The 19,211-nt window shown below is 35.6% G+C and overlaps 1 protein-coding gene across 1 annotated transcript in view; it reads right to left on the minus strand.

The window, feature by feature from the left end:
• Nucleotides 1-19,171, minus strand: part of LOC138333781 (elongator complex protein 1-like) — a 34,111-nt gene extending 14,940 nt beyond the window's left edge. The window contains 20 exon segments of the mRNA XM_069282365.1: nucleotides 243-385; nucleotides 388-434; nucleotides 1,444-1,546; nucleotides 3,133-3,186; nucleotides 4,482-4,579; nucleotides 4,865-4,971; nucleotides 5,699-5,872; nucleotides 7,923-8,037; nucleotides 9,138-9,305; nucleotides 9,865-10,095; nucleotides 11,296-11,395; nucleotides 12,599-12,722; nucleotides 13,456-13,546; nucleotides 13,804-13,903; nucleotides 15,677-15,762; nucleotides 16,264-16,344; nucleotides 16,825-16,906; nucleotides 17,316-17,468; nucleotides 17,667-17,832; nucleotides 19,062-19,171. Of these exon segments, the coding sequence (XP_069138466.1) occupies nucleotides 243-385; nucleotides 388-434; nucleotides 1,444-1,546; nucleotides 3,133-3,186; nucleotides 4,482-4,579; nucleotides 4,865-4,971; nucleotides 5,699-5,872; nucleotides 7,923-8,037; nucleotides 9,138-9,305; nucleotides 9,865-10,095; nucleotides 11,296-11,395; nucleotides 12,599-12,722; nucleotides 13,456-13,546; nucleotides 13,804-13,903; nucleotides 15,677-15,762; nucleotides 16,264-16,344; nucleotides 16,825-16,906; nucleotides 17,316-17,468; nucleotides 17,667-17,816 (2,207 nt within the window). The 5' untranslated portion in view covers nucleotides 17,817-17,832; nucleotides 19,062-19,171.
• Nucleotides 19,172-19,211: the final 40 nt, after the last annotated feature.

Raw genomic sequence — 19,211 nt, forward strand, 5'->3', positions numbered from 1 at the left:
TATATCCAGGTGGTTTTTATAGCCAGGTGTTCCTTATATCCAGGTGGTCTTTATAGCCAGGTGGTCTTTATAGCCAGGTGATCTTTATAGCCAGGTGGTCTTCTAGTGAGGTCTACTCAACATGCACTGTCTATTGTTTAGAGATTATAGTGCTGTTATATCTTTAAAAAAAAATTAAGCATTCTAACCTTGTAAGTTCTGTTTATAACGACTTCCACTAATCATGAAATCCTTTTAATTACCTGTCTAAGTACTTTCTGACTGCAGACAACACTAAAGCACGAGGGTGTATCGTTTCTAGGTTACCACGCGGCATCTGTAGCACAAGCTTAGTGTCGTCGTGGACAACACACACAATTCTGGACCCTCTCTCCACACGGCGTACACACTCTCATCAAACGGATGAGCCTTTCCATCTGACAGAGTTGGCAAAACTGTAAAATAAATCAAAGTTGGATTCTAATACCATTTAAATCTTGAACCTATCTCTGAGGATGATTCCTACATTTCAGTATTGGAGAAATTGTTATTCAATAATACAGCTGAATACTTGAACTTCTATAACAGTGTTCCAGCTAGGTCGGGTTAGCAGGGTGCGGCGCCCTGCCCTTAATTCCCAGCGCCCTTTTTTATTGAGACTATAAACTTTGTTAGAGTTATAATAACTCTAACAAAGTTTATAGTCTCAATAAAAATTTTCACCATGCAGCCAAACCTATCTCAGCGATCACCTCTGTATAAAGACTACTTTTTAAATATTAAGAACACATGATATAAAGACCTATTTTTCGTTGTCCATTGAGTAATCTTTATAGACAGTTTTGTCTGTATATTCAACTACACTTTTACACTGAATATATATTATGATAATTTTTGAAATTGTTTTTGAAATTAAATGTGACATGTGTATACTGTAGTCGACAAAAAGTCTCACACAAATACAAGCAGGGATCAATCTAGGTTTTTGGGGAAACTACCCTTTTTCAAAATAGGGGAAAAGCTTGGTGAAATATAGGGGAATTTGATTCTTCTTATTTTGGTCCAACATTATATTCATTTTGACAAAAAAGTACTGTAAAACAACTATTTTTTTTTTTTTTAGATTTAGTAAAGCAAGATATTAAGCTCAATAATGAAAATTTTGAGTTTATCATAAAATATGCAGTAGCTGTCTGATAAACATGAAGAAATTTGCAAACGAAAGTCTAAATAGATAATGAAAAATAAGTCACAGGGGAAATTGTGTTACAAAAACGGTAACTTTTTAGCTTAAAATGGGGAATTTTTTAAATCTTCTGGGGAATTTTAGGCCAGAGGGGAATTCATTCCTTAAGGGGAAATTCACCGATAAACGGTAATACATCAGAGCTAGATTGATCTGTGACAAGTATGAATACTGAAACATTTTAGCCTAAGTTTGACCTTTGACATTTGGTGACTGACCTTGAACCTTAGTCTGCCTGCTGATACAGCGACATGTGTGAGTTAGCGTTGTCAGAAGGAGATATTCACTGTGGACAGCTAGGGAGGTGCAGTTTGATGCTACCTGTAGATTCACATAATAATTGGATTAATTCATGTACCATGTGATACCTGATATCGTGCGAAACTATTGTTTCTATTGGTGATGGAATGACATTAAACAAGAGGCCCAGAGGGCCTGTATCGCTCACCTGGTTTGAAATGCCAAGTAATGTTCTGAATACAGGTTCGTTGTTTTTTTTCTGAAGGAATTTGAATATTTACCTCTAATTCCCCTTTTAGACCCCATCCCTCCTGCTCCCTGGAAGTTAGAGCCAAAATTTACACAAATTCTGTTCCCCTTCCCCCAAGAATGTTTGTGGCCAAATTTGGTTACAATCCATGCAGAAGTCTTGGACAAGTAGCGATTTATAGGATTAACCTATAATTCCCATATTGGGCCCCGCCTCTCCAGCCCTCCTGGGGGTCAGAGACAAAATTTATACAAATTCTGTTCCCCTTCCTCCAATGATGTTTGTGGCCAAATTTAGTTACATTCCATGCAGAACTCTAGGACAAGTAGCGATATATAGGATTTACCTCAAATTCCACTATTGGGTCCCACCCCTCCTGCCCCCGGGGGGTCAGAACCAAAATTTATACAAGTTCTGTTCCCCTGCACCCATGGATGTGACGGATGGACGGACGGAAGGACGACGGTCCGACGCCGCACCATGACATAAGCTCACCGGCCCTTCAGGCCAGGTGAGCTAATAATGTTACCTCACTCTAACGTCAGCTTTTTCATTCCGCTGTGATCAATGGAATGTCGTTATGCGTCAAAATTGATAATGTCATCGACAATGCACGCCGTAGTTACGCGGCATGTATTGATGACATCACATTATTACATGAAATATTATGACAGAAAGACCAGCAAAAAATATCCCAGAAATATCTTGACACATATCATAGAATACTCTTTGTTAGCCCACTGTAAGAATGTTCTTTTCTCAGTTTTTTCTAATGGGAAATATTTCATCACACATGTATAGGGGAACATGACAACCATATAAAATATAGCTATAAAAATCTTTTATCTTTAAAGGCTCACTATCATTCCGAAACGGATTTTCATTTTTAAAATTGGAATGTAAAACAAGAATGATAATTTTGTAGAGACGGAAAAATTATTAGCTTATCATTAATATTTCACCTTCTGAACAATTCAATTTAATAATTAATTTAAATGTTAATTTTTATAACGCTGGTCGTATTATGTTTTCCGCCATCATCGTAATCACCAAGCATTAGTTGACTATCACTGCCAGACGGCCAAACAGCGAAATGAATTTTCAATGTAAACATAGTTTCGCAGGAAATCTTGCATTTGTTTGGCATTGTAATCTCATCTTAGGCCATCAATATATATTTTCTCTATGTTACTAATGTTTTTAAGATTTTATTTTTTTGTTTTAGAAAGGTAGTGGGCCTTTAAAGTATAAGTTAGTAATTTTATTTTATTATAAAATAAAAGTTACAAAGAAATTAGAAATCAAGGCAAAGGGGCTTTACAACACAGAAAATTAAAGAATCAGTCTCATTTCATTGTTTCTGCCCATATAATGATATATGCCTACCCACTTCTACACCCTAACCAGGAATACTTACCTCTGTATCGTTAACATACAGTCTGTACCTGTCTGTAAGTCCTATAACAACTTCCTGTAAATCAAAGATCAGACAGCATATTTATCTATTGTTTAAAAAAGCCTATACCTGTCTGTAAGAACAACTTCCTGTAAATCATAAAAAGATCATAAAAAATATTTATCTATTGTTCCATACAATTGGAAATAACATACAGCCTGTACCTGTCTGTAAGAACAACTTCCTGTAAATGAAAGAGCAGGAAGCATATTTATCTATTGTTCCATACAATTGGAAATAACATACAGCCTGTACCTGTCTGTAAGAACAACTTCCTGTAAATCAAAGATCATAAAACATGTTTATCTATTGTTCCATACAATTGGAAATAACATACAGCCTGTACCTATCTGTAAGAACAACTTCCTGTAAATCAAAGATCATAAAACATATTTATCTATTGTTCCATACAATTGGAAATAACATACAGCCTGTACCTGTCTGTAAGAACAACTTCCTGTAAATCAAAGATCATAAAACATATTTATCTATTGTTCCATACAATTGGAAATAACATTCAGCCTGTACCTGTCTGTAAGAACAACTTCCTGTAAATGAAAGAGCAGGAAGCATATTTATATTGTTCCTCTTTAAGATCAACTTCCTGTAAATCAAAGAGCAGGAAGCATATTTATCTATTGTTCCACACAATTAGAGATTCAAGCAATTTCTGCGCCAGATATTTCATACAAAAATTAACCCTTTGCCTTTCTGTATATTGATGATAGCGATATGTTTCGTGGTTGCATGAAATCTTAACTGTGCTAATGTATTGAAGATTGTGCTTGTGCTAAAATTAGATTGTGTAAAATAATTACATTCAAAATAATAATTACATTTACAATCATAATTACATTTACGATAATCATTATACTTACTGTGCAGAAATGAAGCCAGTCACATCAAACTCTATGTGACAGTTGAAAAATGCAATCTTAGAGTGGTGACTTGATGAGCATGTATTCGTGAATATTTTGATTTGGTTTGATTAGTTTTAATGTCCTCTTAACAGTCAGGGTCATTTAAGAATGTACCAGGTTTAGATATAGGAAAGACAGAGTACCCGGAGAAAAACCAGAGTACCCGGAGAAAAACCATTGACCAGCAATGTGGGCAACTGCCCCACATGGGATTCCAACTCACTTCCCAGAGGTGGGGGGCTTGTGGTAATATGTCGGAACATCTCAACCACTCGGCTGCTGCAGCTCAGATAAAGAATGGATGTTTCCTTTCATACAATTTTCCACCACATTATACCCATTTAGAATTTAAGACAATTGCTACTACAGAGATTATCATAAGGTGTTTACCTCCCCTCCAATATCACAGATACACATATAGGGACAGGGCATAGGAAAAGACAACTCTGCTCCTGACTTCGTCTCCCATGGCAACACAAGGTCACAACCTGTAAACAATAACATTCATCATTTAAAATGTAATTTATGAGTTATAATCATATTTCTCTCAATGACTTTGCTTAAATTTGTCAAGTTATTCAAATTTCGAAGTATCAGTATGTAAACTTTATCATTTGGTAATTTAAAAATTTTGCCTGAAGCATACAGTGTATTAGAAAAGTTAACTTATATTTGCATTTAAATCATTTTCAGTAACTGTACATCTGCTGAAAAGGTTTTAGAAATAGAAATTGAGCCTAAGATAATTAATAAGATGCTGTTTTGCAGGATACCTGAATCAAACTTGAGAAGTGAACCATTACACAGCTGTATGGCTACGGATCCAGTCTCAGCGTTCACAGCCATCTTGTATACAAAGCTCTCTATATCAATACTGGTCCTGTAAATTAAACCATTGATTTTTTTCAAAACAAATTATTGTTTACAATGCATCTAGTCTCCTCTCTGGTCAAGTGTAAACTAGGAATGTCTGGAAGTCTTGAAGAAATCCTCCCCCCCTATTCCCTCGACCCACCTTATTCTCCATCTATATACCATTGGACAGGGCACAACGGGACATATACAGCCATTGGAAATAAGATATTTAAAGAGCATAACAAATCTTAAATAAACAAATTCAATATCATGGAAAATCTCAACAAAGGACGAAAACAACTTTTAATTCTAAGGTAAGCCTGGTATGTTTTTTCAGAGAGCCAGATGGCTGAAATGAGAAAATTGGCTGAAAAATACAATAAAGCCAGTTATATTTATTTTCATAAATTTTTGGGAAATTGTAATTCTCACAAACTTTGATTGCCAACATACAGTGTATTGAGAAACAGTTGATACATACCAAACCTAGGATGACTTACACTCTATAGCTGATCTGGAGTGGTCCTGATAGCCTACCAAACCTAGGACGACTTACAAATAGTTGATACTGGAATGGTCCTTAGCCTACCAAATAAGACGACATAAAAAATGAAACCCGCTAAAATTTGATTTCCTCCTTTTGACCCATGGAAATGACCAGTGCTACACAGTATTTCTCTAGCTAAGATCGACTTGAAGGATTTTTTGTCATACCTTTGACAGATCAGATAAACAGGTGTGGAGAAACTTACTTGAGAGTCAGATGGGGTTTGTCACTGTCGAGATTGAGCTCAGCACAATGAAGCACAGAGTTCTGGGCATGACTCATATCTTGGGTACAGAACATCAAAAGGTCGGAGGTCATCCACACACAGTGCTGAATGGCTATAGGTACTTTCTGTCTTTCCAATGGTAAGCCTTCAATTCTTGTAAATGAATGAAATGGGGAAAATAAATCACCATCTTTTGTATGGAGTTCAAGGAAACCATTTGACATTTTTTATACTGTCAGTAAACCATGTTATTTTCACGTATACCATATTTTGTATCTTATTATTTTTTGACATATTCACGTTATATGCCGTAATGCATAAATTGAAATTGCGAATACACATACCTGTATTTGCAATCAAATGCTATTACTGGCATAGAAATTTATTTATGAAACATCTGAATTTGCATTCAAGTTCTTTCATTAAAATATTTGTAAATCTATATTTCACAAAAATAATTTGTGGTTTACAGTAGGTAAAATGATAACATATAATGTGTATGAGAATAAAAGGACACAAAACGAATGAATAGCTGTAGCCAAAGTTTTGATATTTTGATAAAATTAGAATTTAATGTAATATAGTAATATCTAAACTTAAAACTTGACTTTTGACAATAAAGCAGACAATATTGAAAGTTTGATTGTGATTTTATTTTACACACTGAATCTAAAAATATACTTTCAGCATTAGTTTCATAAATGCAACTGGAATTTCTTTCATTTATCTTTCTTTTTTTTAAATAAATTAATATTTGCTACTAAATATAACAAAGGCCTAACTAGGTTTTCTGTGGCTTAAATAAATTTTCTACCTAAGGTAATGGACGTCTATATATATGTACGTGTAGATTCAAGGCCTTGATCATGCATGAACATTGCTGTTTTGGGGACTTGATCACACCCATGCACATGTATTGCTTCTGTTACGTAACAGAAGTGGTTAAATTCACAAATCAAATGCTTACATTTACGGCTAATTCATTGGAAAAATTATTGGCAAAACATATGCTTTTCCTACAGCTTTTCTGCCTTACATCACTTATACCAGGTACAAATTAGTACTCAAACAGAACTGAATTATACAGATCTCAACTCTGATAGTTTGAAATCACATTTTTATCCTGAAGCTTAATTTCGGATAATTTAGACTGATCCATCAATATTTATTTAATTTTGTTTGAACAGAAGGTTTTAATTATACACATCCACACACACAACACGTATACTACACAGGGGAGCTAGGCCATCCTTATATTAGACCCAAAAAGCACCTAGGGCACTATGAAATTGAAATAAAATGAAGGGGCACTTAATATGAATCAATATAAAAAAAGAAATCAGATAGAGAAATCTACAAACTGTTTTCAAAATCTCACTTTGTATTTGATTCAGCGTAAGTGAAATGGAGGCCACAAAAATGAAGAGGGATGCTTATAAGGACGAAGGCACTTATTGGGTCAAATACAGTATGTCTTCTTTCATATGAGACTTGAGGGTATACAGTATAACTTGTCTAAACCGGATGTGAATGGGACCATTCGATTTGTTCGGTTAATACAGGTGTCCGGTTTATAGAGGATAGAACCTTATCACAATATGTTCACATGGAAATCATCAGAAGATTTTTTTTTATTACAGCACAAACATTTATTCTCATATATGTACATGGTAGAACACAGAATTCCATCCTACGTTTTCTTGGTTTCTGAGGTGTACATGTACGATCCATTTCTCTCGGTGTGCTACATTCAAATGAACTCTCAGAAGTTATGTGTATGTTTTATTGTTAGAATTGACCGTGAAAAGTATTCACAAATACAATGTAACAAAACCGTCGAATGAAAAGTTGTCACTATCTAGCCCTTAGTATACTGGTACAGGTAAATCCCCTTCGGCGCCTCATGATCAGTCCCATGTTGTGAAAACATTGTTGCCGGTTTTCCCAAGTTGATTTTACAAAGAAAGGTATAGTAACATTACCTAGACAGTTCTGGTTTTCAGAATATGCAGGTTCCGGATTATGCAGGTTTTGGGTACTATAGTTTATTAAGAAATTTGCCGGGACCAAACAAATTAATCGGTATAGACAAGTTTCCGGTTTATACAGGGTTCGGTTTAGACAAGTTATACTGTAGTTACAACTTAAAATTGAGACCAATTATTAGACCAAGGGAACCCTGAAGTATATTTGTTACCCTTACCTGTAGATTCCTTTTAAATGAGGTGTTTGACAGCACAAGGTAAATCCTTCACCTAATGAGGCATCAAACTTGACTGTGCTGTCCCTTGGTAAGTTCTTGTCCTCAGATTCTGGAGCTAGTAAGTATTAAGTATATAAAACAATTAGTTTGCCTTTGTGATGTCAACGCAATAAAATAATTCTAAACAACTGAATTCTTTCTTGAAAAAATAGGACAAAACAAATCAAACATTGCTCTGCCAAGTGGACAGGGAAATCACAACCATCAAGAAAGATTTTGGTCGGCAGGACAAAACAAATCAAACATTGCTCTGCCAAGTGGACAGGGATATCCGCAACATCAAAAAAGATTTTGGTCGGTAGGACAAAACAAATCAAACATTGCTCTGCCAAGTGGACAGGGATATCCGCAACATCAAGAAAGATTTTGGTCGCCAGGACAAAACGAATCAAACATTGCTCTGCCAAGTGGACAGGGATATCCGCAACATCAAAAAAGATTTTGGTCGCCAGGACAAAACAAATCAAACATTGCTCTGCCAAGTGGACAGGGATATCCGCAACATCAAGAAAGATTTTGGTCGCCAGGACAAAACAAATCAAACATTGCTCTGCCAAGTAGACAGGGATATCCGCAACATCAAGAAAGATTTTGGTCGCCAGGACAAAACGAATCAAACATTGCTCTGCCAAGTGGACAGGGATATCCGCAACATCAAAAAAGATTTTGGTCGCCAGGACAAAACGAATCAAACATTGCTCTGCCAAGTGGACAGGGATATCGCAACCATCAAGAAAGATTTTGGTCGGCAGGACAAAACAAATCAAACATTGCTCTGCCAAGTGGACAGGGATATCGCAACCATCAAGAAAGATTTTGGTCGGTAGGACAAAACAAATCAAACATTGCTCTGCCAAGTGGACAGGGATATCGCAACCATCAAGAAAGATTTTGGTCGGCAGGACAAAACAAATCAAACATTGCTCTGCCAAGTGGACAGGGATATCGCAACCATCAAGAAAGATTTTGGTCGGCAGGAAAAACAAATCATACATTGCTCTGCCAAGTGGACAGGGATATCCCAACCATCAAGAAAGATTTTGGTTGGCAACCTTCTGCTTTCTATTATTTCATCACAGAGGCATATAAAAGGAACGGTCACACTCATTTCTTGCACAATTTGATTTTAAGGATATTCATACAAACTACACTAACTAAATGTGTACACAGCCACTCGGCCATCCACCAATACCACGGCCAAGTCATTGGGGTTGCCTTGAATGCAGAAGGTTACATAGTTGACAGGGCACGGAAGTTGTAGATAGTAGGCCGACATCGGAGGGGGAGTCACCATATCTCTCATAGGAGTCATCAAAACTCGGTCTGTAAAATAACAGATCAGCACATAGATCAATTTACACAAATATTATCCTATTCACCCCTATAGAAACATTAAGATTGCTCTAGTTCAAAGGCTGGACTAGTCCATTTTGAAATTTTAGGGCTGAATAAGTCAATATTAATACATGTGATTTTAAACACATTGAAATAATACTATGAAAGTACTAACACTTTTTATTCAAAATCTTCTACAAAAAATGTATCTATGGATCATATATTAAAGATTTTGGAAACAAGCTAAAAAATCTATCCTGCATATGGTTTGGAATACAAGTTCTTATTGGAATATTTGAACTGTACAAAACTTACACATGTGAGAACTCATTATTATTAAATAATGATGAAAGTATGACATTACAGTGAACTCACTTAATTTGGAATCAGATATATTAAAACACTGCCTAATTTAAAATGGAACCCTGCAATCATTGTTTTTCCTTGGTTAGATTAAAATCTGGATAATTTAAAGAGATTTTCCATTCTCTGCAGCAGAGGAAAAGGTGGATTGTAAAACCTGAATAGTGAAGAGTTGCACTGTTACCTCCATCAATGACAGCTACTAAAGCTTGGTTGTCCTTGGATACGCCTGTACTAAAGTGGGTGGCCCAGGACCATGTATACTGTAGATATCTCCCTCCAGAACACATTATATGGAGACGATATGCATGTTCAGGGTCCCAAACAACTGATACAATGCTATCTTCTGCTGTGCCGTCAAAGTGGAGGCTTTGTTTCAGATACCAGTGGTAGTTGTTCATAGTCCAAAGTTGGACTGAAAGAGAATATACAGACATTACTTAAAGATGCTCCACCGCCGACAGAGCATAAATGATTTTCATCATTTGAACAATAATTGGTGTTTTATCGTGTATATATATGCCTAATTAACACAAAAAATAACACAAAATAATTTATGTCGCCTTTGGTGCGTGCGCAATCATTATTTCATTCTATATAAGATACAGTGCCAAGGAATTTTTTCGGGATGCAATTAATTATTTTTTCTATTTTTAACTTGAAGTAAAATTAGAAGCTCAAACTTTTCAATGGTGGTAATGGTGTAAAGTAAGTAATTTTTGTAACTGAAGAAAAATATTAAATCGTCTGTTCCTGTTTTTGATAGTGAAAAAATACCATTTGTCAGCGGTGGAGCATCTTTAAATACATTAAAGTTATAAATTGGTTTACAATAAGAGTAAAATATTCTTTATGATATTCCTGATCCATTTATTTCATCTACTACAAACAACTTTATATGTGCATATATGTACTATACTTTCGATGTTAAAATACTATCTCAGGCTAATAATTCTAATCAAGTTTGACTCATTTCCCACGAAATACAATCACATAATGCTGAAAAATTAGTTTTTCCTATGTAATTTGACCCCCTCTCTAAGGGAAAATCTAATACCCCAGGGCCATGAAATTCACAATTTTGTTTTTGTTAAAGGCATTATGAGCCTTCTATCTATGAAGAGTATTTTGTTCTGCCACATCTACAAGTTGAGAAGAAGATATTTGAAATTTTAGCCAATTTGTCCTTTTTTGGCCCCTCCAACAGCCCTCCGGGAACTGAGGGCCATATAATCAATTGACCATATAAGGTTTGTGCAAAATTTCATTGAATTTGATTCAGCAGTTTTGGAGAAGAAGTCGAGAATGTAAATTGTCTACAGACACACGATGCACGACGATGAACAAAGAGCGATTAAAATAGGTCAATTGAGAGAATTCATCTCAGTTGATCTAAAAATGGTTTAACTAGCTATTGACCAAGGAAAACCTACAAATGAAATATGAGAAATAGTTTCAGAAGAATAGTAGTAACAAAATTTGTTTATGGACGGACAGATGGATAACAGACTCAGGACAAAAGGCAATTTGATTAGGCCACCATCTGACGATAGGCCAGAAGCAGTTGTATGATACTGACGCGATTGATTAACCATGAAGGGTATAACGAGTGTACCATATGTCCGAGGTGTGGTGTGACCCTCTGAATCTTTAACCAGGTCCTTCAGTCTCACCATCAGTACAGACGAGTCCAGATTCCAGCACATCTCTGTCACCTGTCACAAAATTACAAGTAAAAAAATCAAGATTCCAGCACATCTCTGTCACCTGTCACAAAATTACCACAAAATTAACAAGTAAAAAAATCAAGATTCCAGCACATCTCTGTCACCTGTCACAAAATTACATGTAAAAAAAATCAAGATTCCAGCACATCTCTGTCACCGGTCACAAAATAACACGTTAAAAAAAATCAAAAATTAGTAATGACTGTAAGGCGTAAATACCCTGGCCTCCATACAACATGGGAATATGATGACACAGATATTGGGAAACACACTATATATATAACCTCCTCTTCATAGTAGGGAAAAAGCAAAATATATTTATCTCGACAAAGTTAACTTGTATGGTCTGTGACGGTACTGTGGCTGTATTTTTCGCATAGAAAAAGTCTTTAAGTGTTCTACATATTTTTCTCCACCTCTCTAAGTTTTTTGTTGAGACTTTTGTGAAGTTCGTTTTCGTAAAGTTATTAAACAATTAAGTTTAAATATTGATTTTTGACATGTACATGTATAAAATAGCTCGGAAGTCTCTGAACTGTTCCGATCTATTCCGATCTGTAAGGGAATTGCCGATGTTGGCCAAGTGTGACGACTCGCTAGGTCATGTGATGCAACTCTGCTTTTTAATATTATCCGAAAGTTTGAAACATGGCGGTGACTGTGACGGTTCTTTCAAAACGAGTAATAGTTCATGTGACATTTACCATCATGTCAATAGTATATTGGTTCTTTTATGGATCTGAACCATCATATATAAGTATCCATACTCACATGTTGTTTGTTTTATGACAGTTTGTGATGGTGAAAATTACAAGAAATACAACTTTAAAGAAGAAAATATAACAAGTTTTATTTGATATTGATCCCAACAAAGATACTGTATTATATTTTAGTCCAATGGAAATATCTGTGTGTCTTGATGAAGTGGATTGCCTGGAATGTGACAATCTTTTTAGTACACACAGTTAGAGATACTTCTTTGTCTCATCTTTGTGACTGAACTCTTTCACCCCTGTAGACACATTAAGACTCTTCTAAATCAAAGACTAGACCAGTCCATTATGAAATTTAAGGGGTAAAGGAGTTAACTCAGTTACATCATATAACATTTTGATGCTTAATACAGTCCCTTTTCTTTCACTTTACAAATTAGTTTTTGTCATAAGTCCCTCCTATATCTGGGTTGTATACCTGTACATCGTTAACTCCAAAAGGAAGAGTGAATTCTCCGTGTCTCAGTCCATTCTTCTCAAAAAAGATCACTTCGTGTTTGTTAGGCCTTCTCATAGTGCTGGCAATCAGATTTCCAGACGGTCTGAAATATGACCATCAGAATAAAATCACAGACGCAATGTTAAGGGTTACCTTCATAAATAAAACACTGAAGAACTAAGAAATCTAAAATTGTCACTATTAAGACACTCTCTATAAATCCTCAGAAAATCTTCTTTATTCAACAGCTAGAATTGCAATAATACATCAGCATCAAACCATTATCATCTGCTCTTCTATAACTTTGGTTTTAATTAAAAATCGCAATAATAGCCAGGATCATCTAAGGACATGTGCAATTGTTAAGCAAGAGAAGGAAATTTGGAGTACCCAGAGAAAAACCATACCAAGAGGTGGAGGGCTAGCGGTAAAATGTCTCTTCATCTTTACCAATCGGCTACTGTTAATATATTTTCAAATGTGTCTTTCATCTAGCTTATAATTCCAATTTACAAATCCATATTTTTTCTGCAAAAATTTATATTATGAGGGGTTTGGGTTTGTTTAGTTTAACGTCCTATTAACAGCCAGAGTCATGTAAGGACGTGCCAGGTTTGTTGGTGGAGGAAAGCCAGAGTACCCGGAGAAAAACCACCGGTCAGCGGTCAGTACCTGGCAACTGCCCCACATGGGATTCGAACCCGCATCCCAGAGGTTATGAGGCACATTTGATTAAAGAAACAAAATTAACAAACCACTTCTGTAATATCTACTACAACCAAAATCTACAATTATTAGCTAGTAATTATATTTCATAATCAATATGCATCTATTACCTCCATGCTAGAGCTTGTTCCACTCCGTCCACATTTTCACTGGTCGACTGGTGCTCACATTCTCTGTTCCAGACTCTTAGTTTCCGGGCACCTGGTAAACATATATTAAATTCAACGACTTATTGTTGTTGATATCCAAAAGACAATTGCAAGAAGTCACAATGCATGGCAATATTCCCTGTACTCGCTGTAGTTATTTGGTGCTGATGTCCATGTTTCCATGGAAATAGAAAAAAAAACAATGAAAATAAAAGATCACAAATGTAGTAAAAGGCACAATTGGATCACTTGCTTAAAATATACAGAAAATTTTGTGGAGTTGAGTTGAACAACCCTATATAACTTTACCTGTATCTGGACTTATGGTGCTGACCACAAAAAGCTGACCATCGCCTCGCCAACTGACCCTTGGTAACCGGTCATCCCATGGTAACGCTGGCTTTACCTCCTGTTAACATATTACATTGAAATATTTCTGAACTACATAGTATGTTTCTTTGTACCTGTATCCTTCTTTTGTTATTCAGACAGCCTTGGTGCCAGAAAGAAGATATAACTGACACCCTTATGGATTAGTCTAAGATAGGAAATGACATAAGATTAGCTGCAAATATTTAGCTCAAAAGACTTTTTGACAGAAAATGGTGTCGTATTTAGAGCTACAATTGGTGCCTATTACTGCTAATGGAGCAAAGTAATGAATATGCAAACCATTATAAAACGTTCGTTTTTATTTTTATTGTACTTGTTTGATATCACTTACCTTCTAGGCAATAAAACTGAACCACATAAAATATCAAATTCTCATTGAGGCATTATTTTTTTTTTACATAATACATATGAAGGTCTTTCTGAAGGGAATTTATACGGCAAGTCCACAAATTGTGAGTTTGACGTCTTGTGAGCGGTACGGTAGATATTAAGAATGGTAGTTATGTTTGTTTTGGACAATCATATGTAAATGCATGTATACGCATGAAATAATTGGAAACCTACAAAAAAGTAAAGAAAACAATGCCCGCGTTTTCGGAGGCAGTACTCCACTACGACACATAGGGACCAATTCGTAACTGGCCAAAAGGTACATGTATAGTAGGCCGGGTACGTATATTCGTTCTAACATCAGATATGCATCACAGAAATTGATAATGGGAATAATTCACGTACCACGTGATACTGATAACATTTGTGCAGGACTGGTGTTTCTATTGGTGATAGAATGACGTTTAAAGGTGATGTCCCACGCTAACGTTATTTCAGCGGGAAGATTACAAAGAGTTACGTTCCATCACCACTGGAGATACAAGTCCTGCACAAACGTTATCGGGTATCGTGTGGTAGGTGAATTAGTCCCATTCAAAGTAAAAAAAAAATCCATTTTAGGTCACAAAGCGCTTATGCGTAACAGAATATATGGTAAAATTCGTTATTTTTATGACTATACCTGTAGTATGTAATTAATTTTTTCTTGACCAATCATAATGTCTATTTGGTCAGATATCGTAGTTTTTAGATCTGTCTGAATTTCTGTATAGAAAAGCTTTATATCTTTAAGACATAAATGCTTTCGTCTACATAAGAAATCAAAATGGGACATGGGACTCTATATGATAGAACGGTGTGAAGCAAGACTGGACTGGAGGAAACGTAAGGAAATGGTGACACTACATACCTTCTCTTTTTAATGGGGAGAGCATAAAAAAGTAATGTTACACAGCACACACTTCAAAATCTATACACTGTATAGCTGATGATGAAAATCAATTTTGGGTCAACATCAATTATTGTCCCATACTTCACAGGGACATCCCGCGGTTGCTAGGGAAAAGATAACTCTATCTTACACAGTGGGGTGTAAGACAGCTCACATGCGTTAGACAATAACGTGATGTCATCAATACATGCGGCGTACCTGCACCGCGCATTGTAGATGACGTCATCAATTTTGACATAACAACGTTCCTGTGATAATGGCGCGATGAAAAAGCTAAAAACCAAGTGGAATCTCATAATTTTTTCTACTAAGTATGGGAGAAAAAGAATTAAACATGGGTCTGTGAAGTGGACAAGGATATCTCAACCCTCGTGAAAGATTTTGGCCGTCAACCCTCGCCAAGCCTCAGGTTGACATGCCAAAATCTTTCACGAGGGTCGAGATATCCTTGTCCACTTCACAGACCCATGTAAGATTCTATTACTCTACAACAAACACTTGACTCGCCTCAGATTTCTGTTTAGCTGCTTCCTTGCCAGCTGATCCGTGGAACTGTGTTTCTTTTTTACCCCATCCCACTGTCACAAACTGGGCTGTAAGTGAGAACAGAATTTGTAAACCTATGTGACAAACGTGGCACACTTTGTTCAGAAAAAATAAGTACAAATAATCCATAATCTATAGTCAATAGCTGATGTTTCAAAATGAGTTAATTTACCTGGTAATTTAATATCAACATGTTATTTTTCCTTTTTTGATATGCCTACTGTATTATATAGAAGTCAATGTATCATAAACATCATTCTTCTTGACTTTTACACAGACCTACAGTAGGTCAAGCATCTAAAGATGAAAATGAGATCTTCAGTTGTGAGGAAGTTGTGGCAACTCCTAATTCTTATAGTTTGTGTTTCTTAATAAGCTGAGAAATAAACTGGTCTGTGCAATTGTGGTCTTGTCTTTGAAAAGACATTTGAGTATATGCGATAAGTAATGGAGGTAGAGGAGGAAATTAACCAAAAATTATGACATGCAAGAGGAGAAACAAACACAAAATGACTGAATTTTAGTCTACCATATGCTTGTAAACATACCTTCTCCAAAGTTCTCCGGATGAAGAGAACTCTCTGTGATAGGGTCAAACTCTCTGGTCATCATTATAAAAGTATTTTGTCCTGTATAATCAAAAATATAAACAATGTACATTCATGCAATTATTGCCTTTGTTAATATAAAGAAGAGAGAAAAAATAGTAAAGAATTGATGGATGGAGATACTTTACTTGCAATGTGCTACTTGCAGAGGAATTTCAATGGCAGATGACTATTTTTTTCTTCAAATTACTGCATATTTTTCTTGGTAGTAATAAAACATTTTCAATGCCATTGATCTGGCAGTAGAAGTTTATTTTCAATATGTTTTGTGTTTTGATTAACTTTTTCTCTTTTTCTGGCACAAATGAAGACACTATCGTATTACAACAAGAAGTTTAGCTTCTCACTGGTTGTATATCCACCTTTATATTTTGAGTTAATCTATTCATACAGTGTTGTATGAATCTTAGTTAATCTTGGCAGATACTGCTTTATCACCAACAGAATATAAGCTATTATCAAGTAGTGTAATTCATGTAGTGTGATTTATACAATACATACCTGTTGTGAGTATGAGAAGTTCAAGGTCAGGACTCCAGGTCATTGAGGTCAAACCACTCTCTACACTTCCAACACATTCTAGCTGTGAGTTAATGATTTTATCATTAAATAGATGAACAGTACTAAATCAGTCAATGCCACACACACACAGGTATTTATAACAAGTACAGGAAAACATTGTATATGTTTCAATGATAGGATTTTAAAGTGCAAAAGTAATTTGATGGGGAATCACTATACTCTAATTGCATACACATTACTGTGACAAGGTTATTCCGAATTTGCATATTACAGAGTTATCTGCACTTGCAGGTAGGTAGTGATTGTGACGTCAAGTGTTTGCGAGTGTAACGTCATACTTTTCGGAGAAAACAATGTGAATTGCGCTCACAAAACAATGACGTAACAATCAATACCTACCCGCAAGGGAGCTAACTCTGTAATATGCAGAGACCGAATATGCCCCAACACCAGATTTCCAGCCACTGTACCTGTCCCATGGTCACATGCCACATCACTAGATTACCACTACTGGTAGCCGCACACACAGCCTGCTGGTCAGCCAGATACTGTATGCCCACAACACTACCAGTGCCATCTCCTGGTACAAATTCATCATCAACAAGAGACACTATTCCTGTCAACTGAAAAATAATTATGAAAAAAACCATAAATGCCACCATAAACCATAATGTCATGATGACACTTCTCCAAATAATGTTGGTATGGTTAAGAGCTGGAAAAATCAGTAGGAACTTATTGTGTATATTTGTAAATATTTTAAAAGCAAAATTGTAATATATTTGAATTAGTACGATATGTTCTAAATATATGTACTATACCTGTCCAGTGTTTGGGTCAAGTCCAGCCAAATGTGTTGATGTTGCACAGTAAACTGTTCCTGTGTCACAGTCTACACTTGTACAGTTTGCTCCACATATTTCACTCAAGGGAGACAACTCAATAAGGTTAAGCAGTTCCAGGTTCCTCATCTTTTTTTGTTTTTATCTGTAACCGAACATTTGAAATAATATTGGAGTATAAAATAAAGTGTGGGGTTTTCTCTTCTTTAGTCTTTTCTTTGATTGATTTTTTTTTTATTTTCTGACTTAAAAAGACTCTAGCCGTGCGTCCCATTTGCGGATTCCTACCAGTTGTACTAAAGTGGAACACGTTTTAATTTTTTTCATAATGGCAGCACCCATATTAAAGATACCCTTCGAATAAAAAAGCCATGTATGTTTTATATTTAAAATAGAATGAATATAAAAGTGATACCAAAACAGTTTCGGCATACAATGAAAAAAATAATCCAAGTAATTTCATAGGGTATATGTACTCTCTGTTTTGTTATCAACAAAAAAAATATTCCGGTGACAAACGAAAAATCTTGGGTCCACAATCTTGGATACAAGCGGTACACTTCTCAAATGAACCACTTATACCGGTACAGTTCTACTGGTATAGTGTGTTCCATTTGAGTTACAGCAGATTTGTATCGATACAACTGGTAGGAATCCGCAAATGGAATGCATTATTTAATTTTGTTTTTATTTCATGAAACTCATAAACACAAAACAAGGAGCTAGAAGGATTCGTCACTGTCTCTTTACACTACTAAACACCATGCGAGACGCCTATGAACTGGGAATAAAAACCATTTTCTCAACACAAAAAACTTTTCTTATCGAGTGAAACGAAACACCAATGTAAAGTTAATTAAATTTCACAGCGTTTAGTGCTTGCTTTAAGGACCAAAGACTTAGAAGAAATGTCTTAAATTTTCATTAAAAAATATACAACAGCTCATGAAATTACAGCACGCTTCAGAAAGTAAGACGGTAACCCTTGCACCATTAAAGACTGCACCAGTATCATATGAGCATTGAGCGCTGTTTGTCAGCAAGCATATATATCATACATCATGTTGTCACATCTGTAGCAAATCAACAATATCTAAATAATGTACAAAATATATTATGCCGTGTATCGTGACACACGATGATATTTTAAGTATGCAAAAGTATCAAACTGATAAAGTGAACCTTTATTTAATGTGGTGTTACAAATGAATTTTTTTTTACTGTAACCAGTTGATCACTCATGTAAGTGGTAGCCTAACAGTTGATACAATGTAACTGCCTAATCGATCGTCTGTCCTTCAGCGATTATTTAACAAAAACAAATACTAGAAATTTCAAGTTTGTTTTTTTTATACAAAAAATACAAAGTCTTACCTAGGTTTCTTTTTTTATCTAAAACACCATTAAATGCGCTTTGCTGCCTTCCAAACGATATTTCACACGAAATGCATGTTTTGCATCATGGAGGCTGCCATATTGCAGTTCCGCACTTATAATTGACATGAAAAATATCGAAAGACACAT

Source organism: Argopecten irradians, chromosome 10 (genome assembly GCF_041381155.1).
Source record: "Argopecten irradians isolate NY chromosome 10, Ai_NY, whole genome shotgun sequence".
Taxonomy (NCBI): domain Eukaryota; kingdom Metazoa; phylum Mollusca; class Bivalvia; order Pectinida; family Pectinidae; genus Argopecten; species Argopecten irradians.